The 23,767-nt window shown below is 45.4% G+C and overlaps 3 protein-coding genes across 7 annotated transcripts; all 3 read left to right on the forward strand.

Annotated features, from left to right (window-relative positions):
* The first annotated feature begins 538 nt into the window (after positions 1 to 538).
* LOC140562686 (uncharacterized) lies at positions 539 to 7,232 on the forward strand. Of its 2 annotated transcripts, none has more exons than XM_072688528.1 (8): positions 539 to 843; positions 1,516 to 1,581; positions 1,845 to 1,951; positions 2,819 to 3,088; positions 3,258 to 3,554; positions 3,905 to 4,120; positions 5,453 to 5,585; positions 7,116 to 7,232. In XM_072688528.1, the coding sequence occupies exons 3-8, from the start codon at positions 1,894 to 1,896 to the stop codon at positions 7,135 to 7,137; spliced, it is 996 nt and encodes a 331-aa protein (XP_072544629.1). In that variant the 5' UTR covers positions 539 to 843; positions 1,516 to 1,581; positions 1,845 to 1,893; the 3' UTR covers positions 7,138 to 7,232. The 2 variants fall into 2 exon arrangements, with proteins under 2 accessions (XP_072544629.1, XP_072544630.1); XM_072688529.1 differs by having other exon boundaries at positions 540 to 843; positions 5,456 to 5,585; positions 7,116 to 7,204.
* Positions 7,137 to 17,039, forward strand: LOC140562818 (uncharacterized). The gene is made up of 7 exons (XM_072688673.1): positions 7,137 to 7,199; positions 7,308 to 7,437; positions 13,385 to 13,654; positions 13,824 to 14,120; positions 14,549 to 14,674; positions 15,036 to 15,293; positions 16,692 to 17,039. The coding sequence occupies exons 1-7, from the start codon at positions 7,137 to 7,139 to the stop codon at positions 16,826 to 16,828; spliced, it is 1,281 nt and encodes a 426-aa protein (XP_072544774.1). The 3' UTR covers positions 16,829 to 17,039.
* A 175-nt stretch (positions 17,040 to 17,214) lies between these two features.
* On the forward strand, positions 17,215 to 23,527 carry LOC140562685 (uncharacterized). Of its 4 annotated transcripts, XM_072688523.1 has the most exons (7): positions 17,215 to 18,814; positions 19,756 to 19,840; positions 20,748 to 21,017; positions 21,187 to 21,483; positions 21,969 to 22,094; positions 22,461 to 22,652; positions 23,203 to 23,527. In XM_072688523.1, the coding sequence occupies exons 2-7, from the start codon at positions 19,783 to 19,785 to the stop codon at positions 23,337 to 23,339; spliced, it is 1,080 nt and encodes a 359-aa protein (XP_072544624.1). In that variant the 5' UTR covers positions 17,215 to 18,814; positions 19,756 to 19,782; the 3' UTR covers positions 23,340 to 23,527. The 4 variants fall into 4 exon arrangements, with proteins under 4 accessions (XP_072544624.1, XP_072544625.1, XP_072544628.1 ...); XM_072688524.1 differs by having other exon boundaries at positions 17,215 to 19,840; positions 23,206 to 23,527; XM_072688525.1 differs by lacking the exons at positions 17,215 to 18,814; positions 19,756 to 19,840 and adding an exon at positions 20,157 to 20,484.
* Positions 23,528 to 23,767: the final 240 nt, after the last annotated feature.

The following is a 23,767-nucleotide window of genomic DNA, read 5'->3' on the forward strand; positions in this document are numbered from 1 at the left end:
AAGAAATGTCTCCAGGATGTGCTTTCTTATCAGTGTATCAACAGCCTGGCACACCGGGCCATTCGGGGGTTCTTTCACTATTCAGAGACTAATTCCAGTTTAGTTTAAACATTCCAGATTTCAATCCTTTCTGCTGCCATGGAAACGATGTTTTATCTGTTTAATGTATTCATATAGAGCTTTTCTGTAAAGATGGAGAGAATAGGAAGACCCACTACTACAACCCTTTTCTCTTGCCACTTTATTAGAAACACCTACCTGTTGGCTCCACTGTGCAGGTGAAGTCTCTGGCTGTTGCTGCCCAGTTTCTCAGCCTCCCCTGGATTGAGACTGGCTCAGCCTGCTAGTTACAAACTGCAGGATCATCTTAATTCTGCAGGAATCGAGAATTTAACCGGAGCGGTGTAGTCGAGGTCTCGGCCGACAGTCTCTGCTACAAAGATCAGGGTTTGGGAGGTCATTTAATACAGTGGAGGAAATGATCATTTGACCCCTCGCTGATTTTGTCAGTTATAGTGGGTCATAATTATTTCCTTCACTGAAAGTCACATTTCCAAAAAAAACTATTTCAACAAAACCGGTTCTGTGAACGGATCGGTCAAAAATGGAAGGTTCTGGACGGCTTTAGGTAAAAAGGAAAGGCTGCGGTGAGGTGAGTGTTCACCAGTCATCATTAGCTCAGTGATTGTTTTTAAAATCATGGCATTTGGAGGAACAGAAGATTGCGTTTATGAACTTGAGGTTCAGGGTGTTTTTTGTTGTTCTTGTTTTTTAGCTGAAGTTGGGTTCGGGATGTCCAGGTGTCCAGGGAGTCCAGACGCTGAGAGTGATCTGCCGGTGACCGTAAGTCTTCTAAACTCATTCTGTGAATTAAATAAATACTTCTTAACTGTTATTTAACGCATGTTATATATGAGCACAGATGATGGCAGTTGGTTGGATTTAAGAAGATTAGTCCGGTTGCAGTTGCTGTTGGTACCAAAGCAGATACCAGCTATTTGGCGTAGGTTAAATAGGATTCTTCATTATTATTATTATTATGTTTTTGTTTCTTTTCTGGGGTGATGCCTCTACTATTTACTGACTAATATGCAACAGTAGAGGCCCAAGCAAGTCCATGGGCCCTATTTTCTCTTAGGTGAACCGCCAACAGCTTGATTTAGGGGCGTGTCGGTGTGTTTTTGCGATCATGGCGACGGGAAAAGTTCACCTTGCACGGCTCAAAACTCACAAAAGTGTCTTAATGAATCATGGGTGTGTTTGTTTCGGGCGTAACGTTCAACAATGAACCAATCAGCGCGTCTCTCATCGTTCCCTTTAAGAGCCAGGTGCGGTCTGACTGACTTTGGGGGATTGCTATTTCGGTGGTGTAAAGCGTGGGGGGGTGGTACGAGCGCTGGGCTGCTTGCGCCTGTGTTGACAATTCACTGCTGAGATAGCAACGACCGTCTGTCTGTCTGACGAACGTCTGTCTAGGTTGATTTCCATAAACTGACTTGAACTTCTCCTCCACAGGCGGTGAGCGTGAGCCAGCCCAGGAGATTAAAATACTGACCACTCTTCATCATCTGACTTTGAAAGGTGTGTTTTGTTTTGTTTTTTAGTAAAAATGAAACTTTTATATAATATATAAACAACTGAGTAGCACCTGGACGAGGACCAGAACTATAAAATCTGAGGAAAGAAACGTTCGAGTTTTGAAGAAATGTCTTCTTTCTGTTTCTGTTTCTGGAGTTGAAAAACCTGTAGCTTTAAGAGCAGAAATTTGGGAGGGAGGCTCTGTGATATGAAAGTGACCAAAGCAGAGATGCTGGCTCTGTTCTTTCATTTTCTTGCCTGTCCAGGAGGGAGAGAGAGAGAGAGAGAGAGAGAGAGAGAAGACTGGGGCAGGTCATGGACGTTCCTCAGGGACTCTTCGTTCTACTTGCGGCTCTTCTAACATCTCCTGAAGGTAAAAGATCCTCATACTGCCGGAGAAATCCACAGAGCTCAGATCTAGAACCTGCTTTTAAAATCACATCATTAAAATGGTGGAGGGATACATGCTGCCTTTAGGGTGTAGTGCGGCTACAGAAAGTAGTCCCTAAAGAAAACTGGATTAGTTGAGATTCTCTATTCTTCACTATTTTACCTTCATCGTCATCATCACTCCATATAAAACTCAGACTCGTATAGCTGCACTGGTGGGTTTGGTAAGGTGATCAGATTTCTGAAATAAAAACCGAGGGTGTTTCCTGGTACAGAAATTATTATATAATTAAAATCTCAATTTCTTAAATATTATAAAAAGGGGGCAGTTCCAGTTTGATGCTTTTTCACCATGCTAACTGTTGTAGTGTAATAAATATGGCGAAGGTGGTAAAGTGGGTACTAAGGAACTTTATACTGTATCAGTGTGTCCTACGGTAGCCTGTCCTGCTGAGTGACTCTGTGGTGATCAGAATAATAAATGACTTTTGGAACCTTTTGCTCCCTTTCTTTCCTTTCGGTCTTTTCCGATCTGGTCTTCCTCCTCTCCTTCCTCTCCCCTCTCCCTACAGGGATTAAAGCAAAATGAAAGCATATTCTTATTTTTTAAATTCCTCAAGCATCTACAAATCATAAAACGAGTTTCAGAGCTGGTCCACGTTGGCTCTCCACGCCTGCTAAACTAATAGCATGTTAAATATGTTAAATTATGGGATTTCAGCTCCACCCACACGGTCATTACTGCTGTTCCCCGCAACCATAGAAGAAACGCACACCTCGCTGAACTCACAGTTCAATAAATAATGCTCTGTTTATCAGTGATGATGATCTGGACCTACTGTTTCTGTAGGTTCTGTGTTCTGTGCCCAGAAACTCCTCCACATCACTCCAGAAGATCCACTGGTCAAGCTCGGCAGCATGCTGACCATCAACTGTTCTACATCCTGTTCCTCTGCCACGCCTATGTGGAATATTATGAAGGACAGCATCTCTGCAACTGCAGCAGGTCATGGGGACTACAGCACCATGGAGATCCACCACGTCACAATAGATGATACAGCTTTCACCTGTTCAGTGAAGTGTGGTCAGAAACCCTTACGGGCTACTGTCAAGCTTTATCGTAAGTCTCAGATTTCAGAAGATCTCTAACAGACTGTTTATGTGCTTTCTGACACGGTACTCACTACAGTGTTATCTAGAACAGAGCTGTTCTACAGTGGAGGTGAAGCATGTTGGGTTGATGGTCCCAGTAAGACCAGTGTTATGGAAATGTGGTTTCCTCCATAAAGCTTTTTCAGACCTGATCATCAGCACTGACCCAGCGGAGCCGGAGACCGGCCGGCCGTTCCGGCTGAAGTGTGTAGTGGACGTTGATCGCAGTGTGTCGGCCGAGCTGAAGCTGAAGCGTGGAGGGACGGTTCTGGTCAGCGGGACGGTGTGTGGAGGGGATGACGCACTTCTGCACTGTGAGGTTTCTGCTGAAGAGGTCAGCGAGGCGTCTGAAGCCCTGTACGAGTGTGAGGCTACACTGCGGGTACGGTCCTCACAGCGCACTGAACACACTGCTTTAGCGCTGAAGCTCAGAGGTACGTCACATGATGTGGATCTACACCGTAAGGGCGGAGCTGTTTCCATCAACTTTCAGACCAAATAAAAGTGCACTATGATGGTTATGACTGTTGCTCATTTTAATCAAACTGAGTTTAGTGATCAATACCTTCAGAAAAACTAGTTTTAAAAAGGTTATTTTATTGCTGAAGAAGAAAAGACTAATTGTATAAATTTAGATACAAAAACTGCTAAACTGCTGTAGGCTGAATGGGCGGGGCTAAACTGCTGTAGGCCGAATGGGCGGGGCTAAACTGCAGATGGACGATTATGTTGCATATTCTTAACAGTAATAATCCACAATCCATAATCCATTTCTGTTTTTCAGAACCTGCAGCGTCCATGAAAACAGCACTGTCCACAGCCCCACCACCATCCACAGCACTGTCCACAGCACTGTCCACAGCACCACCACCATCCACAGCACTGTCCACAGCCCCACCACCATCCACAGCACTGTCCACAGCACCGTCCACAGCAGCAGTAGTCAGTGAGAGAGTACCTGATGAAACCGAGGGCAGGAACACTCAGTCCAGCACTAAAGGTAAGGTTTATCTTCTCCTCCACTTTTAACCATAAAGTTTTAAAAACAGCAGGTCTGCAGTTCAGGAGACGTGATTGACAGGAACAGTAGTTTATATTTATATATCTGTATATATGAACGTTTATAGCTACTGTGGGTTTCAATCAGTCTGACTTTCTCAGACACCAGAATAGGCAGAGGCGTCAAGGGCACTTCTGAGATTATATCTAGCTGTCTGTCCCCGTCTGGAGCCACTGGGTCATCTTTATCTAGTGTAAACAGCCCAGAGCCAGAGATCCTGAAGATCTGAAGACCCAGTGCTGAAACACTCCTACAGCAGAACAGCAGACCGAGACGAGCAGCTTTACCACGTTAGTGTTTATTTAAAGAGAAACTCCCCCCAACCTTCTACCTGCACCGTTAAGCAGCTCAGATCTGAACTGACTAGATTCTAGGTAACCTCCCCCAGTCAGAGCTGGAGTTCTACAGTGGAGGTTCTAGATAAGCTCCCCCAGTCAGAGCTGTGGTTCTACAGTGGAGGTGAAGGGAAGCAGACGTCTGAAGCTCTAATAAAAAGAAGCTCCTCAGAGAAAGTTCTTCACCTAATGGTGATGAAGACGCTGCCTAAAGCCTGAGACACTGTTCTACCAGAGTTCTGAGAAGAGTTTAGGTCTCACCCTGCTTGCACACCGTAACACAGAGGGTAAAAAAAAAAAAACACACCATAGCAACCACCTAGCGACACCCTCTAAACCAGCATTACACGTGTACATAGGGTTCTCTACAGAGACACACTTCAGCACATTCGAACACCCACTTAATTAACCCTTAAATTATTACAGGTAGTCACTGACTAACTCTATATAACATTATAATAAACCCAAATAAACATAATTACAGGTAGAGACACTCACTGACCACTGACTTTATATAACATTAGAATAAACCCTAAATAAACAGTCAATTACAGGTAGACGCTCTCACTGACCACTGACTTTATGTTTATTTGGGTTTATTCTAATGTTATATAGAGTTAATTACAGGTAGACACTCTCACTGACCACTGACTTTATGTTTATTTGGGTTTATTCTAATGTTATATAGAGTTAATTACAGGTAGACACTCTCACTGACCACTGACTTTATGTTTATTTGGGTTTATTCTAATGTTATATAAAGTCAGTGGTCAGTGAGAGCGTCTACCTGTAATTAACTCTATATAACATTAGAATAAACCCTAAATAAACAGAGTCAATTACAGGTAGACGTGTTTACTGACTGAAACAGTGTTGGAAGCTGGATGCTCAGTTCTGGTCCGGCTGGTCTGTAACACAGTGTTTCTCCTGTTTTCAGCAGAACAGTCCTCCAGCAGCGTCTGGCCATCTGTCATCACCTGTGGCTGTGTGGTCGTCCTGGCCGCCTTGGCCGTCCTGATCTACCGATGCTATAGACATAAAGTGGCACCTCAGGAGGAAGCTCCACTTAAGTGATTTTTTTTTTTTTTTTTTCGCCAGCAGTTTAAACGTCTAACAGCAGAAATGTTTCATATATGAAGACTAAAATCCCGGCTGGTCTGATGGTGTGGAAGCCAGCATTGATTTAAAGAAATAATAAAAATATTTAACACTTAAACGACAACACTGACCAGAGAACACGTCCGACACCATGTAGAGGGTGGCTCTGGGGTGGCTTTTATATTTAAACTCCAATAAAGATTCATAAAAACACAACAAGTAATACATTCCTCATCTTTTCCAGCAAACTGCAACATACCGCCCACCCGACACACCATAGCAACACCATAGCAGCCACCTAGTAACACCAGCAACCTGCACCTTAGGAAACACGGCTCTCTAGCAACCACCTAGGACACCATAGCAACCACTTGGGACACCATGTTTACACACTTTCACCTACAGCCGAAGAGTGACGGGGAGTAAAGAGGTCATCTTTTCCAAAATGAAACAGAATATTTTGGAGCGTTTCTATTGGTCCATTCATTCAGAAATTCTGATGCAGTATAAAGAACTGTCAGATTCACATCATGTCAACAGTGATGCCAATCTATTGAACTGTTGAATGACCTTGATCACAACAATATTAGGTGATTATTGTTGTCTGACCAGGTTCTAATGCTAGCTGCAGATCCTTGAAATTGTATTCTTTAGTACCTAATAAACTGTCTAGAGGACTCTGGGTTTCGCTTATAATAATATCTCTGTGTAGTTTAGAGAATTTACGCCTCGGACACGACAAAGCTGGAACACAAAGGTTCTCGTAGAGAAAACGTTTGAGCTAAATGGAGGATCGGTCACTGGGCTGGACGAAGAGGAGCGGCTACAGGAGGAAGTTGGGGCCAAACTTGCTAAGATGATTAATTTGCGGTATTAAAAGGTTAATCGAGATGAATCGAGTGTTAACACTGACCGCACAAATAAAAACAGGTCATGTCTGGTCAGAAAATATGGCAATGGCTGCTAATAGGCCACCAATTAGCACTGGAGCTACAAGGCTGATCCCTCAGCAGTTAGCATGGTGCCTTGTGGGCCTAATAGTGGGCCTAAATCCTCACACACTCTCCTCAGACTGTGTGGAGGTGTTCAGTATCTCAGTATATATAGACTTGATCAGGTGCTTCCTCCATCACACTGTGTGACTCCCTGTTATCTAGAACACGGACTGAAGTACATCAGTATAGTTAAGCAGCTTTATTTTGCTGATCAGAATCAGATCTGAGCTCCAACTCTGACTGCAGCTGGAGCGGCGATTCCTTCACTGTCCAGCAGGGGGCGGCGGTGTCTCAGCAAATCTGAGAGGCTTTAAATAATAAAATCTATAAAATATAAAGATAAAAGCAAAGATGTCAAATAAATACATTTATTTATTGCAGCCTTTCTGATAAAAGCAGATGGTGTTGATCTGCCTGATGGACTTTCAGATGTTTCTGTAGATTAATAAATAAATGATGACCCTCTCTATACAGACTGTGGTGTTTCTCCTCCTCTCTTTCCTGCAGACGGTTGTTCTGGGAATCCTGATGCGCTCCATAGGCAATAAGAACACCATCCTCTTGGGCCTGGGCTTTCAGATCCTTCAGCTGGCCTGGTACGGCTTTGGCTCCCAGCCGTGGTGAGTGACCATCCTCAAAGATCAGAACCGTGATAGACCAAGATGACCCCTGCCCCCTTCTTTACCCTGCGTCTCCTAGATCCTCTCTGCTGTCGCTGCAGTCGCACTGCACCAGCGTTTCCACAAGAGGGCACTAAAGCTGCACTGCCGGTGTCTACCTGGTGCTCTCCTTATTGGGCAGCTAGAGGGAACTCAAGAGGCACTTCAGGGTGAGTTGGGCAGGACGCCCTGTTTATACTGATGACTGAGGGTCAGCTCCTTTAGCCACGGCGCTGCCCTGGATCCCAAAACCGTCCTTTAGCTTTAGACTTTAGAAGACTGGGTTTAAATGAATCATGTTTAATAAAACTGAATAATCATGATAATAAAAAATAAAAAAATAAATCTGCAAAGGAAATTATTCGGCCAACAGATACTGACCACTGATGAGGTTCTGGATGAAATGCCCACACTGTAATTTTTATATAGTTAATACTATATAAAAATTACGCTAAAATACGCTAATACTTTCCAGAGTACAGATCACCCAGTCTCAGCTCAAGTCTGTACAATCCATCCAGTGTAAACTCACTGGATACCCCGTAAACTCTGGATAGAAACCCACTCCAACCCACACGATACCACAGAAACCCTGGACCCTAGACAGATACTGCTGTAGAAAGTCACAGAGCTGCTGAAGAGCCTGGTCAGGAGGGTGTAGCTGGTCAGGCTGGATATGTAGAGGAGCTGCTCACTGTCTGAGATTATTACTCTCTCTAAATCACTGAGCGGTTCTGTTTTACACTGTCTGGGTTGGAGAACCTCTGGATTGGTGCAGAACCCTGTTAAATGTAATGACGGGGACTGTGGCGCAGGTCCGGTTTGTGCTGCTGGGCAGGTGGTTTGCAGTGATCTGGGCGGTTCTGGAGTCAGCAGAGGAAAGCTGGCACTGTTTTCTTATTTTTGGCCCGAGTTTATCCAAACACTCCCCTCCCATCCACAGGAAGACCCGAGCTCATCAGGGATCGAGGAAACACACAGTTTAGTTTCAGTTTGGTGCTGAACTCGAAATCAGCCGGTGTTGAACTCCAGTGTCGAACAGAAAAGGTTAACGTGTGTGAATGTTCGCTGTCAGCAACCAGAACCACCAGCTAATATTAGGCCTTAGTAACCGTCGCTATGGGAGTTGACACTGTTCAAGCACTGCGTCGTTAAATAGCCAGCGGAGCACAAATGATGGCCGTGTTTTAGACTGGCCTTACTCATCATAGCTAAATGGACAAAAGTATTGGGACACCTGCTCATTATTCATGATTTAGTCTGAAAAAGAGTATTAAGAGCTGATCCTGCTTCTGTTGGAGTAACTGTCTCTACTGTCCAGGAAAGAAGACTTTCTACTAGATTATAAAGGAGAATTGATGTGAGAATTTGATTGCATTCACCCACAAGAGTGTGAGTGAGGTCAGGATGTTTCACCACCTCACATCATCCCCAACTCCTCACCATCAAAACTACTGGATGGAGCTCCACCACCATCATTCCAGAGAACACAGTTCCTCCACTGCTCCACAGCTCCTCAATGCTAGGGGGCTTTATACCCCTTTCTCCCACCCACAGGAAGAGCGGAGCTCCTCAGGGAAATCCGCTACACCGAGAGGGAGGGAGTGTGTGTGCTGGTCTGGTAGAGCAGCAGACTGGTCATGTTAATAAATGTACTGTGCTGGAGCTGTGATTAGAAGGCCTTGGCTTCGTTGGCACATGTTGATGGATCTGCCTGACCGTGAGGGCAGCGTTTCATTGTTTTAATGATTAATGTCTGGGTTTTTCTCCCAGTTCTCCTTTGTTTATGTACTTAAGCAGGCTGGCAGAATGTGGATATGTGAGAAATGAGCTCTTTAACAAGCTTATCTGGGCAAGAAGTTATCAACAGTGTGTAGATCCAGATGCCGGCATCTACATGAACTTTATTTAACCAGTAAAATACATGTGTTTAAACCACCATCCTGTATCAGCTCCACCTTAAACCACCATCCTACATCAGCTCCGCCTTAAACCATCGTCCTGCATCAGCTCCGCCTTAAACCATCGTCCTGCATCAGCTCCGCCTTAAACCATCGTCCTGCATCAGCACCGCCTTAAACCATCGTCCCGCATCAGCTCCGCCTTAAACCATCTTCCTGCATCAGCACCGCCTTAAACCATCGTCCCGCATCAGCTCCGCCTTAAACCATCATCCTGCATCAGCTCCGCCTTAAACCACCATCCTACATCAGCTCCGCCTTAAACCATCGTCCTGCATCAGCTCCGCCTTAAACCATCGTCCTGCATCAGCTCCGCCTTAAACCATCGTCCTGCATCAGCTCCGCCTTAAACCATCGTCCTGCATCAGCACCGCCTTAAACCATCGTCCCGCATCAGCTCCGCCTTAAACCATCGTCCTGCATCAGCTCCATTTTAAACCATCGTCCTGCATCAGCTCCGCCTTAAACCATCGTCCTGCATCAGCACCGCCTTAAACCATCGTCCCGCATCAGCTCCGCCTTAAACCATCGTCCTGCATCAGCTCCATTTTAAACCATCGTCCTGCATCAGCTCCGCCTTAAACCATCGTCCTGCATCAGCTCCGCCTTAAACCATCGTCCTGCATCAGCACCGCCTTAAACCATCATCCTGCATCAGCACCGCCTTAAACCATCATCCTGCATCAGCACCGCCTTAAACCATCATCCTGCATCAGCACCACCTTAAACCATCATCCTGCATCAGCACCACCTTAAACCATCATCCTGCATCAGCACCGCCTTAAACCATCATCCTGCATCAGCACCGCCTTAAACCATCATCCTGCATCAGCTCCGCCTTAAACCATCGTCCTGCATCAGCTCCATTTTAAACCATCGTCCTGCATCAGCTACGCCTTAAACCATCGTCCTGCATCAGCTCCATTTTAAACCATCGTCCTGCATCAGCACCGCCTTAAACCATCATCCTGCATCAGCTCCGCCTTAAACCATCATCCTGCATCAGCACCGCCTTAAACCATCATCCTGCATCAGCACCGCCTTAAACCATCATCCTGCATCAGCACCGCCTTAAACCATCATCCTGCATCAGCTCCGCCTTAAACCATCGTCCTGCATCAGCTCCGCCTTAAACCATCGTCCTCAGTCTTCAGACGGTGACATGGGAAGTGTTATTTTATCGTCCGTCTCTCCTTTGGCTTTATGAGCAGTCGTTACTGAGGAGCTTTGCTGCATCCTTATCAACATCCATCATCTGCCCTACACGCTCCACCTCCTTGATAACTTCCTTATTATGGATACTCCTTCCTCCTCCCTTCACCCAGTGCTCCAAACGGCTCCTTTCACTTCTGGGTTTTCTCAACTACGCCAATTGCAGTGCTGCCCCGGGTTGGGCCTTGATCTTCTCAACATCTTCCTGGCTGATCCTTGCCTCTGAACTGCAATTCCTGAATCATCTAAACAATCACCCTCTTTTTTTTTTTTTTTCTTTTTTTTTTTATCAGGCCTTAATTACCCTGAGGATCTGCCCCCTATCCCGCATATCTGCACTTCTTTGAGGACACAAGTGGACTGGGCGAGTCGTCCTCGTACACATCATCACATCCAATCTCTCCCGCCCTTCCTTCACCATCTCATTCAGTCATGAACCGATTAGTATTCAGAGCGGCCCTTATTCCCGGACCCTGCCGTCCCCTAGCTGACTCTCCAATGTCCAGTTTTCCTATTTCAGAGGTTCAGAGCCTGCTCATTTCCGAGGCCCCGTCTTCCCTCCACTCCCACCTTCTTCTTCCGCAGCTCCAATCTCATGTACCCGGGGGGCTTACACGTGATCCTGACCTCCAGCCCGACTGTCCTCAGAGTTCACCTCTCCGTCGCACTCTGATGTGCTGCTCCTGCTCCTGGGTGGGTGTCAGTTGGAGGACCTGAACTGAGTTGTGGTGCTGAACGACGTGCTGTTGGCCTGTCGCGAGGGAAGCTGGGTTGCGCTGATAAAGCAGCAGTAAGTGTCCGTTCTCAACGCTTAAAGACTCCGCTGAGGTTATCGGTGGAAAACTGTGAGCCGGCCAGGAAAATTCTGCAGGAAGTCTTTGCTTATCAGTGCGTCAACAGCACAGCAATAATAACTCTCAGGATCGTCAAGGTTACGGGGAACATTTCAGCATTCGAAGACAAGTCACACTATATGGACAAAAGTATTGGGACACCTGCTCGTTATTCATTGCTTCTTCTAAAATCTCCTTTTTCTGAAATGAAGGATATTAAGAGCTGATCCTGCTTCTGTTGAAGTAACTGTCTACTGTCCAGAGAAGACCACCTACTAGATTTTCGAGGAGGAGCATTGCTGTGAGGATTTGATTGCATTCACCGATAAGAGCCTTACTGAGATCAGGATGTTGAATGATTATGCTTCTCTAGTCTCTGTAGAGAAGAAGTACTGCCAATAGAATAGGACTCTCAGCAGCAGACTGGCTCCATGCTGCCTAATGCCAGGCGTTGGCTAGAGGGGTATAAAGCCCCCCAGCATTGAGGAGCTGTGGAGCAGTGGAAGAACTGTGTTCTCTGGAATGATGGTGGAGGAGCTCCATCCAGTACTTTTTGGATGAGTTGGGGATGATGAGGTGGGTGGTGATTCTTTAACATCCTGACCTCACTAACACTCTTGTAACTGAATGCAATCAAATCCTCACAGCAATGTTCCTCCTCGAAAATCTAGTAGAAAGTCTTCTTCTCTGGACAGTAGAGACAGTCACTCCAACAGAAGCAGGAGAAACTCTTTTTTAATACCCTTGATTTAGAAAAAAGGTGTCCCAATATTTTTGTCCATATAGTAAATTAGGGATCTGTAGCTTTAAGAGGAGAAGTTTGGGAGGTGGCAGAAGTTGGTGACTTCAGTGGATAAAGCTGAGATGCTGGCTCTGTTCTTTTATTTCCTCGCCCGTACAGAAGAGACGGGGGCAGGTCATGGAGGTTCTGCAGGGACTCTTCGTTTTACTCACGGCTCTTCTAACATCTCCTCAAGGTAAAAGATCCTCATACTGCAGTCAGAGTGTTACAGTGGCATGCATAAGTTTGGTCACCCCTGGAAAAAATGTGAGTAGTACTTAACTACTTACATTAACAGACATTTCAGCCAGGGGTGACCAAACTTTTAAATAGAAGATGAACTGGTTTCTAAAAGTATAAAGTTACAGAAGAAACGTTCTACAGTGTGATTAGTGTAATACTTTTATTTTGACCAATTTAAGAGTGCTTCATCCAGATGTTTGGAACAGGGAAGACCTGCTGGTAGGATCGCTAGAAAAGGAGAACCCCAGTTTGACTGGAGAACACTTTCAAGCTCAGACTGATCAGACTCCTAGTGGTGGAGCACTGTTCTACTGTGCAGCAACTCCTTCATGGAAGAGTCATCAGAGGACAACCTTTCCTGCGTCCTCACCGCAACATCCAGCCTCAGAAATCTAAACAAGTCTGATGGATTCTGGAAGTATTTAGTGTTAGTGTTGAGAAAACCATGTGCAGAACCTCAGGAAAAGAAACCCCTTGCAGACTGTTCAGCACAGGGCTGGATGGATCCTGATTTAGGCTTGTGCTGCAGCCAGTGGCACGGAGAACATTAATTCAGTACCTCCAATTCAGACATCTCACCATCTGGAAAAAAGCTGAAGAAGAAGAAGAGGGGAGGAGCTTCTACAGCAGGATAATGATCCTAAACACTCCAACATCCACCATGCACCACCTCAAGAGGAGCGAGCTGAAGGTTCTGCCATGGCCCTCACAGTCCCCTGACCTAAACATCGTCAAACATCTACGGAGAGACCTCAGAAAAGCAGAGCAGCATGATGACCCAAGAACCTCCCAGAATTGGAACCTTCTGCAGGAAGAACAGGTGAAGAACAGGAACTGAGAGACTCTGAGCTGCTACAGAAACAAGGGGGGGGTTAAGTACTGATCATGCAGGGTTCCCAAACTTTTGCTTTAAGCTCTTTTCTCTTTTTTTTGTTGTTTCAAACCTGTAAAACAGTAAATATTAAAATAAAAATGTCTGTATCTTCTGATGTTTGGAGATCAGGTCATCTTCTACTCACTCACTGATACAGTTCCTGTAAGTCCTGAAAGTGAGGACTGACCATGAGTGGACCTTCTGTTTCTGTAGGTTCTGTGTTCTGTGCCCAGAAACTCCTCCACATCACTCCAGAAGATCCACTGGTCAAGCTCGGCAGCTCGCTGACCATCAACTGTTCTACATCCTGTTCTTCCGCCACACCTACGTGGAATATTATGAAGGACGGTGTCTCTGCAGCTGCAGCAGATCATGGGGACTACAGCACCATGGAGATCCACCACGTCACAATAGATGATACAGCTTTCACCTGTTCAGTGAAGTGTGGTCAGAAACCCTTACGGGCTACTGTCAAGCTTTATCGTAAGTCTCAGATTTCAGAAGATCTCTAACAGACTGTTTATGTGCTTTCTGACACGGTACTCACTACAGTGTTATCTAGAACAGAGCTGTTCTACAGAGGAGGTGAAGCATGTTGGGTTGATGGTCCCAGTAAGACCAGTGTTATGGAAATGTGGTTTCCTCCATGAAGCTTTTTCAGACCTGATCATCAGCACTGACCCAGCGGAGCCGGAGACCGGCCGGCCATTCCGGCTGAAGTGTGTAGTGGACGTTGATCACAGGGTGTCGGCCGAGCTGAAGCTGAAGCATGGAGGGACGGTTCTGGTCAGCGGGGCGGTGTGTGGAGGGGATGACGCACTTCTGCACTGTGAGGTTTCTGCTGAAGAGGTCAGCGAGGCGTCTGAAGCCCTGTACGAGTGTGAGGCTACACTGCGGGTACGGTCCTCACAGCGCACTGAACACACTGCTTTAGAGCTGAAGCTCAGAGGTACGTCACATGATGTGGATCTACACCGTAAGGGTGGAGCTGTTTCCATCAACTTTCAGATCAAATAAAAGTGCACTATGATGGTTATGACTGTTGCTCATTTTAATCAAACTGAGTTTAGTGATCAATACCTTCAGAAAAACTAGTTTTAAAAGGTTATTTTATTGCTGAAGAAGAAAAGACTAATTGTATAAATTTAGATACAAAAACTGCTAAACTGCTGTAGGCTGAATGGGCGGGGCTAAACTGCTGTAGGCCGAATGGGCGGGGCTAAACTGCTGTAGGCTGAATGGGCGGGGCTAAACTGCAGATAGAGGATACAAAGTGCCAGTTTTTGCATCTGTTTCCATATACGGATGATTATATTCCATTTTAAGAACAGATAATAATCCACAAACTGGATTTATCCATTTCCTGACATTTTTCAGAACCTGCCACGTCCACGGCACCACCAGCACCGTCCACTGCACCACCAGCACCGTCCACAGTAGCAATGGTCACTGAGAAAGTAACCATCCAAACCGAGGGCTGGAACACTCAGTCCAGCACTAAAGGTAAGGTTTATCTAAGGTCTGCAGTTCAGGACGCTGTGGACTCTCCACCTGACCCGCCCAGATTGCAGCAGCCTGGAGACGTGATTGACAGGAACAGTAGTTTATATTTTTACTCGTAAATTATTTGATTATATCAAACCTGTAAATTTAAACTACTTTAAACCAGTGCAGTAGTGTGTATAGTGTGTGTGTGTGTGTGTGTGTGTGTGTGTGTGTATAGTATAAGTTATTGCGTAAGTGTTCAGTATTTCTGTTTTGTAAATATGTGGATTTGTGGGACGATGCACCTGGGTTTTTCACTCACCTTCACACCTGTGTAACGTGACGTCACAATAAACCTGATTTGATTTGACTGGTATAGAGAGCACATCAGCACCATCAGCACCACCGTCCACTGCACCACCGTCCACAGCACCACCAGCACTGTCCACGGCACCACCAGCACCACCCACAGCACTGTCCACGGCACCACCAGCACCACCCACAGCACTGTCCACGGCACCACCAGCACCACCCACAGCACTGTCCACGGCACCACCAGCACCGTCCACAGCAGCAGTGGTCACTGAGAGAGTAACCGTCCAAACCGAGGGCAGGAACACTCAGTCCAGCACTAAAGGTAAGGTTTATCTTCTCCTCCACTTTTAACCATGAAGCCTTAAAACCAGCAGGTCTGCAGTTCAGGACGCTGTGGGCAGAGGCTTCAAGAGAATGTCTGAGAGATTTATTTACATTCTGCTATTAGACGTCCCCGTCTGGGGAGCTGTGTCGTCCTTATCTAGTGTAAACAGCCCAGAGTCAGAGATCCTGAAGATCTGAAGACTTCAGGAATTCCTCTTTCTGACACAAAGGCCTCGGCTCTGATCTCGGCCCATCACCTGAAGCGCAACCCAAGCAAGACAGAACTGCTCTGCATCCTGGGAGCTACAGGTCGTCACAGTGATCTCTTAAGAACCTTGGAGAACTTTGTAATCACTCCATCTGCAGAAGCATATATCCTTTCAACCTCTTCTCGTCTCAGGACTTCACTACCGCAGCTCCCTCCTGGCTGGTCTTCCTGTACCTGCCATCAGGCTCCTGCAACTGATCCAGAATGCAGCAGCTCGACTCAGCTTTAATTTTGCGAAGTTTAGCCATGTCAGTCCCTGGCTGTGTACCCACCACTGGCTTCCTGTAGCAGACTGCATCAGATATAAAACCCTGACCGTGGCCTGCAAAGCCAGAAACCCACCTTCTCTTTTCGGAGATGCTGCTGATTGTGCGTCCAGCTGATGTGAGGTGGTGATGTTTCTGTAGGATCTGCTGCTGTGAGACCGTTGTCATCATCGTCTACATCAAAATCAGTTGAACAGGAGCCTCCGAGTAAGACCAGAGTGTGTCTCTCTTCTTAACGCTCAGCTCTTCTAATGTTTGCTCCACTTTTCCCGTCTCTCTTCATCTGTAGAAAACATCGTATCAACCACCTAACAAACACCCTGTAACATTATACACGTGTGTATATACCGCCCAGGACAGAGACACTCTTCTGCACATTCTAATACACTTATATAGGATTTATTACAGGTAGACACTCTCACTGACCACTGACTTTATGTTTATTTGGGTTTATTCTAATGTTATATAGAGTTAATTACAGGTAGACGCTCACTGACCACTGACTTTATGTTTATTTGGGTTTATTCTAATGTTATATAGAGTTAATTACAGGTAGACACTCACTGACCACTGACTTTATGTTTATTTGGGTTTATTCTAATGTTATATAGAGTTAATTACAGGTAGACGCTCTCACTGACCACTGACTTTATGTTTATTTGGGTTTATTCTAATGTTATATAGAGTTAATTACAGGTAGACGCTCTCACTGACCACTGACTTTATGTTTATTTGGGTTTATTCTAATGTTATATAGAGTTAATTACAGGTAGACGTGTTTACTGACTGAGACCGTGTTGGGAAGCTGGATGCTGAGTTCTGGTCCGGCTGGTCTGTAACGCAGTGTTTCTCCTGTTTTCAGCAGAACAGTCCTCCACCACCATCTGGGTGGTGATCAGTCTGGTCATCCTGGTCATCCTGGTCATCTTGGTTGTCCTGATCTGCTGTTGTAAGAAACATAAAGAAAAGCCGCTTCAGGAGGAACATCCACTTCAGTGATCTGAGACTGTCAGACCCCGTTTACACCTGATCACTTCCTGTGATAGTATCTGAATTGTATCCTGATCAGGTTTTAGCCACATGTATTCACACTGGGTAATCAATCTCTGGCTAGTCAGACCATTATCACTGGTGTTTCAGTTATACTGGGAGGGGCTTCAGTTATACTGGGAGGGGGTTCAGTTATACTGGGAGGGGCTTTCAGTTATACTGGGAGGGGCTTTCAGTTATACTGGGAGGGGCTTTCAGTTATTCTGGGAGGGGTTTTTAGTTATACTGGGAGGGGTTTCAGTTATACTGGGAGGGGTTTTTAGTTATACTGGGAGGGGTTTCAGTTATACTGGGAGGGGTTTCCGTTATACTGGGAGGGGCTTTCAGTTATACTGGGAGGGGCTTTCAGTTATACTGGGAGGGGCTTTCAGTTATACTGGGAGGGGCTTTCAGTTATACTGGGAGGGGTGTATATTGTGTGTATATATAGGTCCTATCTGGCCTGATTGTGTGAAAGCTTTTATAAAAATCTGACATATTTAACTATTAAATGACAACACAGACCAGAGAACCTGTTTATCACCATATATCACCAGTTCTACCAGTTCTAACAGGCTAAAGCAGCTAAACCCAACTGAACACGTTGAACTTTCCTCTCCGCCCATTTCCAGCAGTGACGAGGTTTTTACACTGTATCCGCTATTTCTGCGTTAATAGATTAAGCGCTCGGGAATCCCCCCCTGAAGCGGCTCGTTTGACTAAAGTGTGCATTCGAGCAAAAATAGAAAATACTGAAATGAAAAGGCTGAAAAGTCAGCAGGTGCATCCATTCACCCCGCCGCCCCTCACCGCCCCTCACCGCCCCTCACCGCCCCGCTTCTGACGGTCTGCGCGGTGTGGAGCTGCCAGCCAGCCCGCGGGGAGAGTAAGTCCGGCGGACACACGCTTCACACTGCCGCGCTGAGCTGCTGCTCTGCTGGTGTGAGAGGTGTTGTGTTTTACTGTGTTTATTGGTGATTATTAGTGATTTATTGGTGATTATTAGTGATTTATTGGTGATTATTGGTGGTTAAAGTGTGTAGTATTGGTGCTGGAGCTACTGGAAGCCTGTCTGCTCACAGTAGAGACCCAGCTGTGCTGCTTCTATACTCCTATATATAAACTTATACATCTGCACGAATTACACAGTTATTATATTATATTATGTTATTATATTGTATTATATTATGTTATTATATTAGGCAGCATTTTTCTCCATTTACAACAAGCTTGAGGCCCATTCACACCACAAATAAAATAGCACCCAATGTTTTTTTAATATAAAGTGAATTACTATTTTGATGTTTTGAGCTGGTAAGTCATTATTTTGAGATGTTGTTATTTTAAATTCTCTTATTATTGTGAAAGACTGTCTGATAATTTGGTGAAACGTTCGTGTCATTTTGAGATGATTTCTCATTATTAAAAGCACTGTGCTTTTAGATTGAACAAATATTCATATTTGTTTTGTACAATTTGAAGGTAAAATGGGCTTCTGTAGTTTTGAGATGTTTCATTTCATTTCTCAGAGTTAAGGTCAGTATTTGTCCTGTTCTGTAAGCCTTGCACGCTTTCCCTCCTGCAGTGCTTTCAGTTCATTCTCCAGTAGTTTGGGTTCAGCAGTGTCTCAGTCAGTTCTTAAAGGAGCACCACACAATTATTTTTGTTAGTTTTTTAGTTTTTAATCAATATTTTTATCAATATTAGGAATTATGTGCCAGTTCAGATATTTTTCCACCTCCAAACAGGTCTGTTCCACACATTTCTCCCCTTAACCCAGATGCAGTTGACCAGCCGAGACGCGCTTGATGATGAAAACTAGTCTGCGAGAATTTAACAATAAAATTGACCATAAACAAGCTGTGTAATTGTGAAAGCTGTGCGAGAGCGAGCGGCTGAAGGGAAGAGCGAGAGTTTTTCTGGGGCCTCGGCGTCGGCTTTGTCATTTTAAGAAATGTGAGCCTCGCCCAACTTCCTCTGCAGCACACACTGAAGCGTTTCCAGCAGGGTTAATCTGTCTCTCACACCACAAACAACCAGAGCTTACACCCCACCAATTAGCAATGAAGCCACGAGACTAATATAGCTAACAAATAACATCATAGTAACAGTACAGCAGCTGAAACAGGCCAGGATACACCATTCGTGTGTTAGACCTTCCTCAGACAGGTGATCTATGTCCATTTATTAATGAGTTATTAACTCTTATAAACAGCAGAAAGACTCTTATTGTGTGAAACTCATCAGCCCTCAGCATCATCATTAATCACACAGTCCCGGCTGAAGTGCTGCGGCCTTCCACTGGGATAACCCTTAGAACCTAGAATCAGTTAACTCATGAGTGGAGGAACAGCAGCATATTGGGTCTTAATGTTTTGGCTCGTCTGTGTATATGTATATAAATGCAGTAGGTTAGTGTGGTACTCAACAAGGGTTCCTTCACGGTAGGGGAACCCTGTTTGGTTCTATAATGAATGAGCACCAAAAGGTACAGTTACAGTCCTCAGAGTGGGCTCTGTGATATACAGCCGGGGGTCTATCTATCTATATATGATCCAATATAAACATCAACTTCAGCCAAAAAGCATTGCTGAAGTGTCCCATGCTGTTGCTGTGGGATTGCTAGGTGGTTGCTATGGTATCCCATGTGGTTATTAGGGTCTTTCCAATGCACAATCAATTACAAATCTGTGTATTTCACCAGAGTGAAGAACCCAGGAGCAGGATCAACTCCTTTAATACCCTTGATTTAGAAAAAAGGCGTCCCAATATTTTTGTCCATATAGTAAATTAGGGATCTGTAGCTTTAAGAGGAGAAGTTTGGGAGGTGGCAGAAGTGACTTCAGTGGCTAAAGCTGAGATGCTGGCTCTGGTCTTTCATTTTCTCGCCTGTACAGGAGAGAGAGAGAAGACGGGGGCAGGTCATGGAGGTTCAGCAGGGACTCTTGGTTCTGCTCACGGCTCTTCTAACATCTCCTCAAGGTATAAGATCTTCACTGGGATAACACTTAGAACTTGATGAGCTTTTGAGTAGAAGATGAACTGATTTCTAAAAGGTATAAAGTTACAGAAGAAACGGTCTACAGTGTGATTAGTGTAATACTTTTATTTTGACCAATTTAAGAGTGCTTCATCCAGATGTTTGGAACAGGGAAGACCTGCTGGTAGGATCGCTAGAAAAGGAGAACCCCGGTTTGACTGAAGAACACATCAGATTCAGTGGTGGAGCACTGTTCTACTGTGCTTCTCATGGAAGCGTAATCAGTGGACAACCTTTCCTGTGTCCTCGCCACAACATCCAGCCTCAGAAGCTTTCAAAGGAACACCTAAACAAGCCTGTGGAAAATGTTAGCGTTGAGAAAACAGAGTGCCACCAATTCAGACATCTCTCCATCTGTAAAAAAGCTGAAGAAGAGGGGAGGAGCTTCTACAGCAGGATAATGATCCTAAACACTCCAACATCCACCATGCACCACCTCAAGAGGAGCGAGCTGAAGGGTCTGCCATGGCCCTCACAGTCCCCTGACCTAAACATCGTCAAACATCTACGGAGAGACCTCAGAAGAGCAGAGCAGCATGATGACCCAAGAACCTCCCAGAATTGGAACCTTCTGCAGGAAGAACAGGTGAAGAACAGGAACTGAGAGACTCTGAGCTGCTACAGAAACAAGGGGGGTTATTAAGTACTGATCATGCAGGGTTCCCAAACTTTTGCTTTAAGCTCTTTTTTTTGTTGTTTCAAACCTGTAAAACAGTAAATATTAAAATAAAAATAAAAAAACATCTTCTGATGTTTGGAGATCAGGTCATCTTCTACTCACTTGCTGATACAGTTCCTGTAAGTCCTGAAAGTGAGGACTGACCATGAGTGGACCTTCTGTTTCTGTAGGTTCTGTGTTCTGTGCCCAGAAACTCCTCCACATCACTCCAGAAGATCCACTGGTCAAGCTCGGCAGCTCGCTGACCATCAACTGTTCTACATCCTGTTCCTCTGCCACACCTACGTGGAATATTATGAAGGACGGTGCAGCTGCAGCTGCAACAGGTCATGGGGACTACAGCACCATGGAGATCCACCACGTCACAATAGATGATACAGCTTTCACCTGTTCAGTGAAGTGTGGTCAGAAACCCTCACACGCTACTGTCAAGCTTTATCGTAAGTCTCAGATTTCAGAAGATCTCTAACACGCTGTTTATGTGCTTTCTGACACGGTACTCACTACAGTGTTATCTAGAACAGAGCTGTTCTACAGTGGAGGTGAAGCATGTTGGGTTGATGGTCCCAGTAAGACCAGTGTTATGTAAATGTGGTTTCCTCCATGAAGCTTTTTCAGACCTGATCATCAGCACTGACCCAGCGGAGCCGGAGACCGGCCGGCCGTTCCGGCTGAAGTGTGTAGTGGACGTTGATCGCAGGGTGTCGGCCGAGCTGAAGCTGAAGCGTGGAGGGACGGTTCTGGTCAGCGGGACGGTGTGTGGAGGGGATGACGCACTTCTGCACTGTGAGGTTTCTGCTGAAGAGGTCAGCGAGGCGTCTGAAGCCCTGTACGAGTGTGAGGCTACACTGCGGGTACAGTCCTCACAGCGCACTGAACACACTGCTTTAGCGCTGAAGCTCAGAGGTACGTCACATGATGTGGATCTACACCGTAAGGGCGGAGCTGTTTCCATCAACTTTCAGATCAAATAAAAGTGCACTATGATGGTTATGACTGTTGCTCATTTTAATCAAACTGAGTTTAGTGATCAATACCTTCAGAAAAACTAGTTTTAAAAGGTTATTTTATTGCTGAAGAAGAAAAGACTTATTGTATAAATTTAGATACAAAAACTGCTAAACTGCTGTAGGCTGAATGGGCGGGGCTAAACTGCTGTAGGCTGAATGGGCGGGGCTAAACTGCTGTAGGCTGAATGGGCGGGGCTAAACTGCTGTAGGCTGAATGGGCGGGGCTAAACTGCTGTAGGCTGAATGGGCGGGGCTAAACTGCAGATAGAGGATACAAAGTGCCAGTTTTTGCATCTGTTTCCATATACGAATGATTATATTCCATATTCAGAAGAGTAATAATCCACAAACTGGATTTATCCATTTCCTGACATTTTTCAGAACCTGTCACGTCCACGGCACCACCAGCACCGTCCACTGCACCACCAGCACCGTCCACAGTAGCAGTGGTCACTGAGAAAGTAACCATCCAAACCGAGGGCTGGAACACTCAGTCCAGCACTAAAGGTAAGGTTTATCTAAGGTCTGCAGTTCAGGACGCTGTGGACTCTCCACCTGACCCGCCCAGATTGCAGCAGCCTGGAGACGTGATTGACAGGAACAGTAGTTTATATTTTTACTCGTAAATTATTTGATTATATCAAACCTGTAAATTTAAACTACTTTAAACCAGTGCAGTAGTGTGTGTGTGTGTGTGTGTGTGTGTGTGTGTGTGTGTGTGTGTGTGTATAGTATAAGTAAATGCGTAAGTATTCAGTATTTCTGTTTTGTAAATATGTGGATTTGTGGGACGATGAACCTAGGTTTTTCACTCACCTTCACACCTGTGTAACGTGACGTCACAATAAACCTGATTTGATTTGACTGGTATAGAGAGCACATCAGCACCATCAGCACCACCGTCCACTGCACCACCGTCCACAGCACCACCAGCACTGTCCACGGCACCACCAGCACCGTCCACAGCACTGTCCACTGCACCACCAGCACCGTCCACAGCAGCAGTGGTCACTGAGAGAGTAACCGTCCAAACCGAGGGCAGGAACACTCAGTCCAGCACTAAAGGTAAGGTTTATCTTCTCCTCCACTTTTAACCATGAAGCCTTAAAACCAGCAGGTCTGCAGTTCAGGACGCTGTGGGCAGAGGCTTCAAGAGAATGTCTGAGAGATTTATTTACATTCTGCTATTAGACGTCCCCGTCTGGGGAGCTGTGTCGTCCTTATCTAGTGTAAACAGCCCAGAGTCAGAGATCCTGAGATGTTTATTTGGGTTTATTCTAATGTTATATAGAGTTAATTACAGGTAGACGCTCTCACTGACCACTGACTTTATGTTTATTAGGGTTTATTCTAATGTTATATAGAGTTAATTACAGGTAGACACTCTCTCTGACCACTGACTTTATGTTTATTTGGGTTTATTCTAATGTTATATAGAGTTAATTACAGGTAGACACTCTCTCTGACCACTGACTTTATGTTTATTTGGGTTTATTATCATGTTATATAGAGTTAATTACAGGTAGACGTGTTTACTGACTGAGACCGTGTTGGGAAGCTGGATGCTGAGTTCTGGTCCGGCTGGTCTGTAACAGAGTGTTTCTCCTGTTTTCAGCAGGACAGTCCTCCACCACCATCTGGGTGGTGATCAGTCTGGTCATCCTGGTCGTCCTGGTCATCTTGGTTATCCTGATCTGCTGTTGTAAGAAACATAAAGAAAAGCCGCTTCAGGAGGAACATCCACTTCAGTGATCTGAGACTGTCAGACCCCGTTTACACCTGATCACTTCCTGTGATAGTATCTGAATTGTATCCTGATCAGGTTTTAGCCACATGTATTCACACTGGGTAATCAATCTCTGGCTAGTCAGACCATTATCACTGGTGTTTCAGTTATACTGGGAGGGGCTTCAGTTATACTGGGAGGGGCTTCAGTTATACTGGGAGGGGTTTTTAGTTATACTGGGAGGGGTTTCAGTTATACTGGGAGGGCTTTCAGTTATTCTGGGAGGGGTTTCAGTTATACTGGGAGGGGCTTTCAGTTATACTGGGAGGGCGTTCAGTTATACTGGGAGGGCTTTCAGTTATTCTGGGAGGGGCTTTCAGTTATACTGGGAGGGGCTTTCAGTTATACTGGGAGGGGTTTTAGTTCTGGGAGGGGGTTCAGTTATACTGGGAGG

The sequence above is a fragment of the Salminus brasiliensis genome, chromosome 9 (genome assembly GCF_030463535.1).
Source record: "Salminus brasiliensis chromosome 9, fSalBra1.hap2, whole genome shotgun sequence".
NCBI lineage: Eukaryota > Metazoa > Chordata > Actinopteri > Characiformes > Bryconidae > Salminus > Salminus brasiliensis.

What these genes read in the sequence shown, in the direction of transcription:
- LOC140562686 (XM_072688528.1), top strand. Translation starts at nt 1,894, where the DNA reads ATGGACGTTCCTCAGGGACTCTTCGTTCTACTTGCGGCTCTTCTAACA. An exon ending in CACTCAGTCCAGCACTAAAG is followed by an intron (nt 4,121 to 5,452) that starts GTAAGGTTTATC and finishes TCCTGTTTTCAG; the next exon opens with CAGAACAGTCCTCCAGCAGC. An exon ending in CAGGAGGAAGCTCCACTTAA is followed by an intron (nt 5,586 to 7,115) that starts GTGATTTTTTTT and finishes TCTTTCCTGCAG; the next exon opens with ACGGTTGTTCTGGGAATCCT.
- LOC140562685 (XM_072688523.1), top strand. Translation starts at nt 19,783, where the DNA reads ATGGAGGTTCAGCAGGGACTCTTGGTTCTGCTCACGGCTCTTCTAACA. An exon ending in TCTTCTAACATCTCCTCAAG is followed by an intron (nt 19,841 to 20,747) that starts GTATAAGATCTT and finishes CTGTTTCTGTAG; the next exon opens with GTTCTGTGTTCTGTGCCCAG. An exon ending in CACTCAGTCCAGCACTAAAG is followed by an intron (nt 22,653 to 23,202) that starts GTAAGGTTTATC and finishes TCCTGTTTTCAG; the next exon opens with CAGGACAGTCCTCCACCACC.
- LOC140562818 (XM_072688673.1), top strand. Translation starts at nt 7,137, where the DNA reads ATGCGCTCCATAGGCAATAAGAACACCATCCTCTTGGGCCTGGGCTTT. An exon ending in GGCTACTGTCAAGCTTTATC is followed by an intron (nt 13,655 to 13,823) that starts GTAAGTCTCAGA and finishes TCCTCCATGAAG; the next exon opens with CTTTTTCAGACCTGATCATC. An exon ending in CACTCAGTCCAGCACTAAAG is followed by an intron (nt 15,294 to 16,691) that starts GTAAGGTTTATC and finishes TCCTGTTTTCAG; the next exon opens with CAGAACAGTCCTCCACCACC.